Below are 14,172 nucleotides of genomic sequence, written 5' to 3' on the forward strand. Positions count from 1 at the left end.
CACACATGCACGCACACACACAATGTTGAGGCTGCCTTGGGGCATTTTACAGTAGGGTGGACAGGGAGCAGTCTGGCGTGGTCATGGTTACGACCTCTGACCTCTGTGGAGAGGGCTTCAGGGTTGCTGCTGATACAGCAGGGAATGAGGCAAATCCTCTGCTCTGCTCCGAGTAAATGGAATGGTCTGGATGAGAGAGTGGGGGAGGGAACAGAGAGTGTGTGAACTCATATGTAGGGCTGGGACGATTAATCGACTAATCGTGACTAATCGACTATAAAAATTAGTCGACAAGAATTTTCATAGTCGACTAATCGTTTCATTTAATTCAATGCTTTTTTACTTACTTTACTAATGCTTTATTACTTTATTGAAACCTAAAATTGCCCAGCACGTATGAATTGGACGTTGTATCTCAGAGTAAATAAGCTACTGTCATGATTTAAAGCTCATTGTGAGCTCAGGGACCTCATTTTAACGGTTTCTTTCTTTTTTCCCAATTTCCTTGAAGATTAAAGTGCTAGAGTACTTGAAAAATGAATCGTTTGACTAATCGACTATTCGAAAAAAATAGTTGATAGATTAATCGGGAGAAAATAAAAAATCGGGAGAAAAATAATCGTTTAGGACAGCCCTACTCAAAAGCCTTTGTTTCTCGGTTTCTGTAAAGTGACATAGCAGTCGTAGTAGCACCTTACCGGGTGTGTAATGATTCGACAGGGCCCATTCAACACCTACCCAGGAGATTCTTTTTGCAGTGACGTTTGTTCAAATGCAAGTATTCATTTGAAAATCCAGTCCTTAGAATTTGAAAGGATTAAACCACATCCATATCTACCGACATCACATACGCTCTTTACCAAGAATACCAGCCATTACTCTCAAGTAGACGATTCATAGTTCCCCGCTTCAACCGCAACAGACTTAAGCATTCCTTAAGTTATGTGGGTTGTATGTAATGTATGTACAGGGTATGCATGCGTCTGTATATAGGCCTGTGTCCTCTGTTTTTGCCAGTTGTGCAATAGTCTTGTGATGTGTTGTCATGTGTATGTCCCGTCTTAAACGAGTCTTGCTCAGGGATGCAAAATGAATTTCAGTGTAGACTGACAATAAAGTATTATCGTATCGTATCGTATCGTATCGTATCGTATCGTAAATTTAACACACATAGCAGTATACAAATACACACATACACTCGGAGAGAGGGGGGTGTGAGGGAGAGAGAGAGAGAGAGAGAGAGAGAGAGAGAGAGAGAGAGAGAGAGAGAGAGAGAGAGAGAGAGAGAGAGAGAGAGAGAGAGAGAGAGAGAGCAAGACACATACAGAGAGTCAGGGGGGTGGTGGAGAAAGAGAATGCCATTTCAGTCTGGGCAGAGGACAGGCAGACTTGGAGCAGAGCCACCTTGTCCTTGTCCTTCAGAGAGAGGCAAATACTTTTTCCATCCCGGTGCTTCACAAATACGGTTGGGTGAGTGAGTGTGTGTGAGAGAACGAGTAGGTGTGTGAAAGTGTCAGGGCTGTATCAGGTCTTGTTGTGCTACACATTTGAATACGCCATCTTGTGGTACTTTGGGGAATTGTTGACATTTTGATGACCTAATGAGGCAGCCTCCCCTCGCTGGAATTTATTCAGTGGGCTAGAGAGGCGCCGAGTTGCTAGGCACTTTAGTGCTAAACACCACAATAAGATACTACGGATCCTACCGCGTGCGTGGTTGCTGTAGTTATGTTTGTGTAAGTTGGCATAGCTTGGTGTATAGGAAATCCTCTTTTTTTTACAAATGTGTGTAAATGAATCATGGATGCTGTGCCATCTGATATGTACATTTAACCCATTGTCCAGTCCGCAATAGCAAGTCAATACCAAGTCATCTGCTTGAAACCTAAAGCCTGCTAGGCTCACCCTTCCCCTGCTTTGCTTCCTCCATCCCAGGTCGAGGCAGCGACTCGGAGGGCGACTCCAGGAAGCTGCCGGACGTGCGCAAGGACGACATGCTGGCTCGCCGCACCTCCTACCATGAGCCGCGGGCGGCCATGCCTTTCAACCAGTACCTCCCCAACAAGAGCAACCAGAGTGCCTACGTGCCCACGCCGCTGCGCAAGAAGAGAGGCGGGGACCGCGGCGAGGAGGGTCGAAAGAGCTGGAGCAACGCCACGTCACCCATCAGCACCGAGAGAACCTACAGGTAACCACAGCCTTTTCACAGGTAACTCGGGGACACTCATCCATCTACCATACCGTAGGGACCTGCCTTCGTACGCGGATCTGAATGACTTCGTCAGCATTGTTTTCTGAACTCGGAGAAGAAGCGCCAGTCAACTGAGATTGGGGAGAGGCTGCATGCACCTGCCTTTCTCCTAACCACTCTCAGCTTTCCCCAGGTGACAGGTCCCCATGGTTCCCTTCACCGTGACTGCACACCTCTCACCCCGCTAATGAGGGGTTACCATGGTTATGTTGTGCACCTGCTGGCCGATAGGTTGAGGAGGGCTTTGCTGCATCCTCATCTGCATCCTCAACCGTCTGTATCACAGTTGACATGATTTGTTTGATTTACTTGTGCCCCACAATTTACATTAAGTTGATTGCACTTCTTTTATATGTGTGTGCCTTTCTACCTCTCTTCGACGCATTACACCAAACACAGTGTTACAGACTACCTATCCACTACACATCACAAACACGGGTCATACAGTGTGACTTGAGCACAGTCCCTTGTTTTCTTTACCCTCCATTGAGTTCAGGTTCAGCGCGAGAGTCTCACTTGTGACTGATTTTGTGCACATTCCCAGGTGTTGAACCAAAAAGTGACAGTTTTTTTTCCCAAATTGTATTGCATGGCACTCTATTGAACTTTCAATGTCAGAACATTCCAGTCACACTGGTGTGACCGTACGTACACCTTTTTAAAGGTTAAAAATGGCGGATTGAGGGACAGGGCTTCTCTGTTCACCTTTTACTCTGCCCCCCCCAGCCACCCTGAGACCATCCAGGAAGAGAGCCTGGCGTCTCAGAGGGAGCAGGAGGATGGCCGGGTGCCGTGCAAGCGCTCCGCAGGCTCCCTGAGAGAGGCAGGGCCGGGCATGCGTGCCGCCGGGCCCCCAAAGACCGTCACGTGGGCGGAGGATGATGCCGCTGAGGAGTTGGAGGAAGAGGAAGAGGAAGAGGAGGAGAGGCTGCAGCAGATGAGGAAGATGAAGAGGCTGGAAAAGGCAGGAATTAAAGTGCTGCCCGCCTCCGTGCGATATGGCAGGTTAGCGTGTCGCCGTGAGGGGCACACCCTGTTTGTGGCTGGACTTACACGCACCCCCCCCCCAACTGACTTTGCTTGTGGCGTCGTGTGTTGTAGTTTTGTTACTAATCTGCACTGTGTGGATATGTGTAGGATGTTGATGTCCTTACCAACACTATCAGAAGCTATGTGCTATGTTCTTGTCCAAATCTGTGAGCATTCTTGTGCCATCAGTGGTAGTTAGTTAGTAGATAACAATATGGTGTCTTTAGTGACTTTGTCCGTCGTCCTTGTTTTGCTTAGCCATGACGTCTGTAATGTTGCATTAGTCCGTTTGTCGCGTTAGTGTGCTCTAATTGGGACGGTATACAGCATGAGTATGTTTTTGGTGTTGATTTGGTGATGACGAGATCATTTACGCCTCAGACCACCATACTTCAACTTTGTTTGCTGTGCCGCTCAAAAACTAACGACCGCCCGCGCAGCACGGTAAATGAACCCTCTTACCATTTCACCATGTCCCCTCCACCTCTAGTCACAAACCGGTACACGAAGGACAGGCGCAGGAAGACAGGCCTCCGTCACCGGAAATCATCCTCAGGTGTGACAACGAGTTCATGCGGACCCAGCAGCAGCACCACGGCTGGGACTCGGACGAGGAAGAGGAGGAGGAGGCCGAGAGGAGGAAGGTGCCTGACGTGCGGCGAGATGACCTGGCCTCGCGGCGGGCTCGCGTGCACCGGCCCGCCCCTCGCTCCGCACATCACTTCCTGCCCGCCTCCTGCAGCAAGAGAGACCAGGAGAAGTGGGAGGGCATCCGCCGCGCCTCCCAGCAGGCCGTGCTGGAGAAGATGGAGAAACTGGAGCAGGAGAAAAAGAGGTGTGGAGGGAGGGATGACGCAGAGAGAAAGAGAGAGAGAGAGAGAGAGTGGCGCCTGCTGCTTGGTTTGAGGTCTAGGGCTGCACGGTTGCTCATTGAGATGACTGTATTTCAGAGATATGGCTGAAGGAGATGCTTGACAACAAGAGAATGGAGTTTATCAGTGCATGCCTCGTGACCAATGTGCGCTTGCAGAATCTCCTGGATATGTGTGCAAGTTACATAATAGAACTAGGCCTACTCTGCCTTGTTGTGTGGTTGGTTTGCTACTTGTCTGTCTTGTTGTGTGGGCTGCTAGTTTGTACGATATTTAACATGAAACACACGTAGTTCGATAGAGTGTTGGCAATATTATTAACTGACAGATATATATCTGTATGTTGATACAGTGCAGTGCAATGCGATGGGATGTGTGCTGGCTTAAAAAAATGCGCACTCAAGTGGAGACTGCTCACTGTTCAGAGTCATGGTGTGGGTGTCAAGTGTTGATGCTCTAGATATAACTGCGGTGTGTGTGATGGAGAGGGGAGGGTAATTAGCATTTGTTCTGTGTGGAGGTGTGTATTGTTTTGATTCATAGTTTGTCTAGTTTTTTTGAGGTTTGTTGTTGTTTAACTAATAGTTTGTCAAGTTTTTGGAGCTTTGTTGTTGTTTGACTAATAGTTTGTTGAGTTTTTGGCTGGTGCATGTGCCATTGCTGATTTTGTGTCAATGCTGTTATCTGCTCCAACTCTAATCTTGTTATGGCTCAATGGTGTTTTGGATGGTTCATCTGAGCATTGTGCCGCATCTTGGTATTCTGATGTCATCAACTAGTGCTTGTTTTGACCAGCTGTTTTTCTCTCCTTGTCCACCTTGGGGAATTCCCTGGTGTGTGCGTATGTGTGTGTGTGTGTGTGTGTGTGTGTGTGTGTGTGTGTGTGTGTGTGTGCGCGTGCGCGTGTGTGTGTGCGTGTGTGTGTGCGTGTGCGTGTGTGTGTGTGTGTGCGTGTGTGTGTGTGCGTGTGTGTGTGTGCATGCGTGTGCGTGTGTGTGCGTGTGCGTCCGTGTGCGTGTGCGTGTGCGTGCGTGTGTTGTCTGTCGTATTCATTTCTTATGGCTCAGTGAGCAAGAGGTGCAGTCTCCCGAGGTTTTGATCATGAGCCTTAAGGAAAACCTGGTCCCTGTTAGAGGGAAAGAGCGAGATGAAGAGATGGATAAGCATGAGGAGGAGGAGGAGGAGGAGAACAGGCCTGTGGTCATGCCCAACCAGCAGAAGGATGACCTGGCCAAGAGGCGAGCCAAGACTAGAGCCAGGCCGCACAACACGGGCCCTCTGCAGCCACTGATGCAGACCTCCATGAACCAGGCAGACATGGAGAAATGGCAGAGGCTGAAACTGAACACAGAAGCCAGGTGCTGCTGTTATGTCACGTAGTGAGGAATCAGGTTTTACATAGAAAAAAAACACGCACATCCGTCTCAAAGAAGTTTTGGGTGTAGGACTAGCAAAAAAGGAAGAAAGGAAATCCGCACACTGTTACTGCTCACCGATTTATTTGAACACAACACCTGACGAAGACCGCCTGAGGTCGAAACGTTGTGTTCAAATAAATCGGTGAGCAGTAACAGTGCGGATTTCCTTTCTTCCTTTACGCACGTTTGTTTGATCCAGCACCTGTTTTACTGGATGTGCGCGCATCACCCACACTTCTTTTGCAGGACTAGCAAAGTCACATGAAAAATTGAAATAAAGTCTGCACTCCAAGGGTCCCATTTCTCTTATTTTAATGTGACGTTTCGGGCAGCATGCCCTCCATCACACACAGTCCGCCTTGGTGTGGGGACTGTATTTTCATTTTTCAAGTTGTGAGAAATCACCACAAAAGAATGTGTTGGTTTTGTTTTTTAGAATACAACATGAAATGTGGTCATGTGTCAACTATTCAAAATGAATCTTTTTTTCCCCATCATATTGTCATGTGATATTTGCATGATTAGTTACCTGCGCATAACACTTGCATAGTAAAGTACATTTGACCCTAATTATTTGTCTCACTGCACTATAGTGAGAGTGAACCCCAGTCCCCAGAAGTGACCATCATTACTCGGAAAGAGAACCCTTTCCTCAGCCCTCCAAGAAAAGGGGGGAAGGGGGTTGAGGACGAGAAAGAGGATGAGGAGGAGGAGGAGGAGGAGAGAGTCAGGACAGAGGAAGCTGGTAGTGAGGTGCTGCCCAATGTGCAGAAAGACGACCTGGCCAGGAGGCGGGCCAAGAGCGGGCCCCGCCCTCAGAAGGATCCACGGCAGTCATTGGCCCAGACGTCCATCACTCAGGCAGACATGGAGAAGTGGCAGAGGCTAAAGATGACCACAGAGGACAGGTGCTGACCCCTGACACACATATGTATTAGAGCCCATCTGGCAGTCACATCATTAATCCTAATAAATCCTGAGTGCCTCTGATGAGAGAGACACATACAACATTCGACATGTTCACTAGGGTGTTTCGAATATACTATGCATAACACATGTTCGGGGGTTTTCTAAAAGATATTTCTGGTCTTTTACAACTTAATTGATGACAGGACAGTGTGAGAGGTGGACAGGAAGCGAATGGGGAGAGAGACGGGGAAGGGTCGGCAAATGACCCGGGCCGGGAATCGAACCCGTTTCGACCGCATGGCAGACGACTGTCTTACCGGTTGGCCACGGCAGGACCACACATGGAGTTCAGTAGTTGAATTAGAATTTGTCGTGACCTTGCGAGCAGTTGTCCATTGGATGACTCTTTGAGTGCATCTTAATATGCGACCTTGCCTCCTCCACTTGCTTCTCGTCATGATGACATCACTGACAACAGCATTATATTTCAATATCTTGCAAAAGCTCAATTGTAGAGTCTTTTTCTCATTTGCAATTGGGATGGTGAATGAAAAACAGTCCCTCAAAAGTTGTTGTGGCTAGGCTGACAGCTGGGAAACTTTATCGTTTTCTCCACGGAGGAGGGGCCAGGAGACAAGCGCAAGTGGAGGAGGCAAGGTCGCATATTAAGATGCACTCTTTGACAGATGTTCCATCCTCCTGGAGTAGCAGATGGCATCACAGTCCCTCGTCTGAGGAGGATGTGCTGGCCTTTAGAGGGGGGAGGGGGGGTGTCCTTTCATTAGGGAAATGCCCAGTGCTGCACTACTGTAGGACTCCCTCATGGGGGGGGCGGGGGGGGGGGGGGGGGGGGGGGGGGGGGGGGGCGTTGTCCTTTCATTAGGGAAATGCCCAGTGCTGCACTACTGTAGGACTCCCTCATGGGGGGGGAGGGGGGGTGTCCTTTCATTAGGGAAATGCCCAGTGCTGTACTACTCCCTCATGGCGGGGGTGGGGGTGGGGGTGCGTTGTCCTTTCATTANGGAAATGCCCAGTGCTGCACTACTGTAGGACTCCCTCATGGGGCACTACTGTAGGACTCCCTCATGGGGGGGCGGGGGGAGGAGGGGGGTGTCCTTTCATTAGGGAAATGCCCAGTGCTGCACTACTGTAGGACTCCCTCATGGGGCACTACTGTAGGACTCCCTCATGGGGGGGGCGGGGGGGGGAGGGGGGTGTCCTTTCATTAGGGAAATGCCCAGTGCTGCACTACTGTAGGACTCCCTCATGGGGCACTACTGTAGGACTCCCTCATGGGGGGGGGGGGGGGGGGGGGGGGGGTGCGTTGTCCTTTCATTAGGGAAATGCCCAGTGCTGCACTACTGTATGAGCACTTTTTTGGGGGGGGGGGGGGGGGGGGTGTCCTTTCATTAGGGAAATGCCCAGTGCTGCACTACTGTATGGCTCCCTCAGGGCTTGCCAATGCCTTTAAAAAAGGTTCTGTACCCAGTGTTGCCAGATTTGGCGGTTTTCCGCCCTATTGGGCTGCTTAGGATGACCAGCTGCGGTAAACAAGGCTGGAAAAGGGCATTTGGATGGGTTTGCTGCAGATTTAGGGCCATAGAAATCAATAGTTTAGTTCAAATTGGACAGGAATTAGTACTTCTAGGCGGGTTTTGAGCCATTTTGTGGGCTGGAAATCATCAGTGTCATCTGGCAACCCTGTCTGTACCGTGTACGGCCTTTTTGTGGCAAAGCTGCTGGCTTTAGAAAGATAAAGTAAGGGAGTGGGTGACACTTTCAGTGTGCTTTGGCAGTTAGACATTTAGTTTAAATCTAGTTCTTTGTGTGTGTTTCTGTGTGTGTGTGTGGGGGGGGGGGGGGGGGGTTACATGGGGTTGTTGGTTGTGTGTGTTTGTCTTAGTTGTCTGAGTGCCTGTCACGTGACCTGGCCACTTCTTATAAGGCTTTGTACAATCATGGTCTCCACTCTGATGTCACTTACACGAGATGAAAGGAGAGTTTGAAAGTAGCCAGGGGGTTTCCTTGGAAATAGCAGCTTCCTTTTGACCGTACACACACATGTTTGCTGTTCACGACTAAAGTTCAAGTCGGACGTATTTAATGAACAGATTGGCCATTGTTTCAAGTATAGTCTGGATTAACCTGAATCTTTGAAAGTAAGAGGTTGGTATTTGAATTTGCATGATCAAGTGACAGTAGCAATATGTTTAGACAGAGGCAGTTGGAGAATTTTGTTTTGTTACAGATATTCTAACTCAGTTCTTTATTTGAGAATACTTTTAACATAGGATGGGGCTATAACGTAAAATGCTTCTCAAATGAGCACCGTGAAGATAATAAGGCCATTCTAAAAGCAGATGTGTTGCCTATACCAGAGTGTCTGGTTCTTCTAACTGTCTGCATTCCCCATTATCTCTCCTGTCTTGGTTGGGGGTTTGGTGTGTTGTATCTGGGTGGTGGTGGTGGTGGTGGTGTGTGTGTGTGTGTGTGTGTGTGTGTGTGTGTGTGTGTGCGTGCGTGCGTGCGTGCGTGCGTGCGTGCGTGCGTGCGTGCGTGCGTGCGTGTGTGTGTGTGTGCGTGTGTGTGTGTGTGTGTGTGTGTGTGTGCGTGCGTGCGTGCGTGCGTGCGTGCATGTGTGTGTGTGTGCGTGTGTGTGTGTCAACAGTGACTCCCCTCCAATATGTCAGGCCTGCATTGACAAAGCCTCCCAGCCTCCTGCCATCTCCACGGCAACGGCGGCCCAGAATGACCTGGCCAGCCGCCGTGTCTGTGCCGAGCGGCGCTCGCAGGCCAACCGGCAGCAGCGGTTTGTGACGTTCGGCCCGGTGACAGAGATGGACCAGAAGCACTGGGAGCGCCTGAGCATCTCTCGGCCCGGGCAGGAGGAGGGGGAAGGGGAGGATGAGGAGGATGAGGATGAGGATGAGGAGGCAGGAGGGGGGAGGAGGGGGGACAGAGACGAGTCACAGACACTCCGACGCCTCCTCTCAGCAGCTCCTGTCGCCACGCCAACCATTGGGATGGGCTCCCCGCTCAGAGAGAGGCAGAGGCTGGGCAGGTACCGCCTGCTGTACCAGCTGCCTGAGCTGCATTGGGAATGGCCTCGTGCTGCCCTAAGTTAACCCTGCTTGACCCTGGGCCTGAAGCTTACTACCTTAACCCATTGACGCCTAAGGCACCAGCAAAAAAAGGTGCTGAGCCCTTTTTAAGAAAAGCTGCCCTCAGCCTTTAAAAACCTAAATATCTCAGCTTCTGAAGCACATAAAAATATGCACTAAGTCGCATTTAAACACTAAGACCCTCATCTTCCATTAGTATGTTCATTCATCTCAAACAAACAGATTTTTAATAAAGTTGTCTCAAATGTCATGAGCCTGAATGTTGCGTAATGCAGTTCCAGGCGCCATGGGCCAATGTTGCGCAAAGCAACATCAGGCATCAATGGGTTAATAGAAACAACATCTAAAAGAACAGGCAGAGCTGATTTAGCATACAGTATGTACGTAGCATGTGATGCATTACACCATGACTCACTCTTGCTCTTACCATGAAAAGTACAGTACAGTTCATGTGTATAGAGTACACGTTTAAAGGTGCGTTACGTAATTTAACAGTTCAAAGTTCCACGCACAGCTCCTAGGTGCTGGTAAACGCAGGAGTGTTCAATACTTCAAAAGAAAGAAGTTTACTACACACTTTCTTGACTTTATGCTTATTTATTTAGAGCGCTCTAAATAAATAAGCATAAAGTCAAGAAAGTGTGCGGTAGACTTCTTTCTTTTGAAGTATTGGTGCATTATGTAATATTGGTACGTAATGGATTAAATCACTGGTGTCGACACCGAGATTGCAGCTCCGTAATTTAAAGGAGAGAGAACCGGACACAGATGCAGTGCTTGTGGTGATACAGATGCAATGCTTGTGGTGATACAGATGTGTGTGCATCTGTATGCAGTTGCGTGCCCCTGATGTGTGGCCTCAGGCCTGACTGCTTTGTGATGGCAGACACAGCCTAAACTCTGGACTCATGGCTAGGCTAGTAGTGCCCTGTAACCCAGTGGTTCTTAACCTGGGGTGCGGGCACCCCCTGGGGGTGCGCCAGAGATTTCCGGGGGTGCACAGAATTTTATTTGTGTTGAGGTTGTGTTGTGACCAAAACTCTGCTTTCAAACATTATAATTAGGCCAAATCAAGACCCAAGTTAATACCTATTTTGGCTCCATGTAAAGGCATTAAGATATTGATTAATGTAATTAATCACTTAAATCATTTTTTAGTGCGTATACATGTATAGAAGTTTGGGTTCGGGGTGTGCGGCTTGTTTTGAGCACAGGTAAAGGGGTGCTTTAAGAAAAAAAGGTTAAGAACCACTGCTGTAACCTCAGCCTCTGACTGGCCTGCCTGCCGTCTTACTGCCCTCCCTACCCCTCCCACCCTTTTATAGGTTCAAAATACTCATCAAGCATGGGGGAACTCATACTCAATTAGTGGCACTGTGTGCTTAGACAGGATAGTGGCTTTTTTATGCATTTCTGGTGACGTGATGGAACTCTTGTGGTGGACGGCTGACAGACCAAAAGACCGCTGTTGTTTGTGTGAGTGACCCAGTAACATTTATCTAATGTGGTAGTTGGCATTGTGATGGATTCGCATTGTGAACAATCTTTGTGGGGATTTGTTTTGGAGTCGAGTGTATCAATGGCTCTGTTGTTTGTTTGTCGTGGTGTTGCTCCACATTGTCTCTCCCTCCTCGTCATTCCTCTCATACTCTCCTGGGTGTTCTCCTTTGTAGTGCTGAAATACCCAGCAGTGACTGCGCTCCTCCATCCTCGCACGCACAAATCTCCGGCCACGACGTCAGCCGACCTTTGTCCTCGTCCGAGCACGGGGCCCTGGATGAGCTTTTGGCGGAGTACGGACGAAGAGGCCGCGGAGAGGAAGAGGAGGATGAGGACGAGGAAGACGCAGAGAGGCAGCCCGACGTGCGGAAGGACGACATGCTGGCTCGTAGGACGGGGACTCATCAGAGGGTGGGCGGAGCTCAGGCCTTCAACCGGTTCCTGCCCATGCCTGCAGCTAGAGTGCCACCCCCTCCCCAGAGAGAGCCACCCGCACCCCCACCCCCACCTGCACACCGCAGGGAGGCTGCTGCAGAGCCAAGCAGACCCAAGAACGAAGAGTACTCGGAGTGGAACATTAAGACTGCCAGGAACTGGATAGGGCGGAGGTGGGGTAGTGCCCGGCGCCTCTGTGGATGCCAGCCAGGTGGACTGGAGTGGCAGTCCCCAAACTAACAAGTGTGCTTTGGTGGAGATGCTGTGAACTAACGTGCAACCGTAAGGGCAACCTCTTTTGATGGTGGTGTTCTGGGCCTGTGTTTTCAGGCAGATAACCTGATTAGCTTAGCTTGATTGACCAAACAAATGTTGGTTTCCTGTATGCTGTGTGATAGGCAACGCTCGGGGAATGGGCAAAACTGGGGCAGAAGACTGTATTGATGAAAAGGCACTATATCAGTGGTTCCTAACCTATGGGTCGGGGCCCACTGGTGGGCCCTGAAGGTATTCCAAGTGGGCCTTGAAATAATTTTCCAAAAATAATAATCATATTTTGGTGTGTGTTGCTGTTGATTTATTTGAGTTTTATTCTTAATTGGATCAGAGGTGGGCCCTGAACATTTTTGACAATTTCGAGTGGGTCCCAAGTTGAAAAAGGTTGGGAACCCCTGCACTATCTATATCTTGAGTAGTAGGATGTCTGTGTGAGCATGTGCTGTGCTGCTTTTCTGGTGTGTTTATTTTTCCCCCCAGTTGAATCACTCTACATCCCGGAGTGTTAACATGATTCCTTCCCAACAGAACGCAAACAGATCAGAAACAAGAGGCCAAGGTTACATCGTCATCACCATTCACCACAGAAGATCAAAGGGACTCAGCAACAGTACGCACACCCACCCACAGCCAAGGAGGCATAGAGAGGGAGCGCGATGATGAGGACGATGAGGAGGAATACTACGGCGACGGCCCCCTCCCAGATCTGGAGAAGGATGACATGCACGCACGGAGGACGGGAAGCAGCCAGAAGCCCGCAGGCCTCCCGGGACAACAGTTCCTCCCCGTTCCAGGTTCAGTCAAATATAATAAAGGCTCCCGATCCCACTCGAAAGTCAAAGAAGGAGAGCGGCTCAAGGACAGGTCAGAAGAGACGGGAGAGCTGTGAGCTGTATCGTGTGCTGTGTGGTGTGTGGCCTGAGAATCACGAATGCACTTGCGTATGACTAAAACATTTGTCTTGCTGTGCTATTTTAGGACAGGGTGCACACACACTAATGCATTCTAGAGGACTGACACCTATTCTTTCACTCTGTCACTGTCACACTTTCAACCTAAAGCCATTCACTTTTTTGCTGTACACAACTGTGCCTTGTTGTTATGATGTCGGTTACGCTTGATGTTTATGTTTTGACGTCTGCCAGATAACACTTTTTTTGTCTTGCCTGCCTCCCCAACAGCATTTGAATCCACTGTTACTGCCTATTCACTAAGCTGCTGATTTTTATGTTTTGTGGTGTGCCCATGATGTTGTTTATTTGTGCTTTTGAAACACGTCTCTTGCTGAACACCCCTACCCCACCCCTTCCTCCTTCCTCCTCCTGTAATCCCTGCCCCTCATCCCACAACCCCCCTCCTCTGCTGTCTGTTGTAACCATGGTAACTCTCTCGGCTTTAGCTTGAGCCCGGCGGCCTCTCCCGCCAGGAAGTGCCCTCAGATGACGGACAGGGAGGAGGCGGGCTCTGCAGAGGCTTTGGGACCTCTGTGGGAAGCAGCTGGGGCAGATGCTGAGCCCAAAAGTGGCCCGACTGCCCCCGGTCCTCCACCACAGCAGGGGAGCTGTACCCCTCAAAGACGACCCTCCTGGCTGGAGGAGGATGACCTACCCCCAATGTGAGACGCCCTCCCAACTCCCCCTTCTCCGCCATCCGAATACCTGCCAGAGCCAAAGCAGCAACCGCTGTGTCTTTAGGGATAGCCTTTCACCCAAGCGTGTTGCATTTAAATGTGTGTCCATGTATGCCGTTCTAAGTGTCATACTAACGTGCTCCGCTGCATTTAAAGGCACACTCTCCGAGTCTAGATAAGTAGCATGCTTTGCATGGAATTAGAGAATGGATTGGAGACATATGTATCTTCATAGAATGCACAGCTACCTTGTGGCCCATTTCATAGCTAACACAAAGCAATGCCGTTAAAAAAATGATAAATCAAGTGCATCATATGCGTTGGTCTTTCTCCCCCTTTCCCTTTTATAATCCTTACTCTTGATATGATGTAATCATATATTTGTCTGTCATTCCATGGAACAGTTTGTTAGATATTTCTACAGTTTACAGTATTAACAGCGGCCTTACCCCGAGAAAAGCCTTTTCCTCTTTTGATGCGTAATGCGAAGTACGCATAGCATGCACTAATCCAAAGAGCTTTTCCGCCCATGTGAGTGCCTTTGCCATTAGTGTTGAAAAAGCATGCGTAGGCTATGTTCCATAAACACAGGGTCATGCCCTGGCACAGTGGACCAAAGAAAACCCCCATGAGCCATCAGTCCTTAAGTGCTTCTCCAAACGTATTTTCCTAGAATAGCTCTCTATAGTGCAGCATCAGTGTAGTATAGTATGCATGCTTTGTCTCTTTC

At 49.3% G+C, this 14,172-nt stretch overlaps 1 protein-coding gene across 8 annotated transcripts in view; it reads left to right on the forward strand.

Annotated features, from left to right (window-relative positions):
* limch1a (LIM and calponin homology domains 1a) overlaps nt 1-14,172 on the forward strand; it is an 86,987-nt gene that overhangs the window by 50,500 nt on the left and 22,315 nt on the right. For 6 of the 8 annotated variants that reach the window (XM_063192964.1, XM_063192966.1, XM_063192967.1 and 3 more), the window contains exons 8-16: nt 1,936-2,188; nt 2,978-3,256; nt 3,771-4,115; nt 5,220-5,510; nt 6,164-6,478; nt 9,148-9,540; nt 11,275-11,709; nt 12,341-12,676; nt 13,212-13,427. In XM_063192964.1, coding sequence (XP_063049034.1) covers nt 1,936-2,188; nt 2,978-3,256; nt 3,771-4,115; nt 5,220-5,510; nt 6,164-6,478; nt 9,148-9,540; nt 11,275-11,709; nt 12,341-12,676; nt 13,212-13,427 — 2,863 coding nt within the window. The remainder of the gene's footprint in view (nt 1-1,935; nt 2,189-2,977; nt 3,257-3,770; nt 4,116-5,219; nt 5,511-6,163; nt 6,479-9,147; nt 9,541-11,274; nt 11,710-12,340; nt 12,677-13,211; nt 13,428-14,172) is intronic. The other 2 variants (XM_063192969.1, XM_063192970.1) reach the window with 2 other exon arrangements.

Source organism: Engraulis encrasicolus, unplaced genomic scaffold (assembly GCF_034702125.1).
Source record: "Engraulis encrasicolus isolate BLACKSEA-1 unplaced genomic scaffold, IST_EnEncr_1.0 scaffold_27_np1212, whole genome shotgun sequence".
In the NCBI taxonomy this organism is placed as follows: domain Eukaryota; kingdom Metazoa; phylum Chordata; class Actinopteri; order Clupeiformes; family Engraulidae; genus Engraulis; species Engraulis encrasicolus.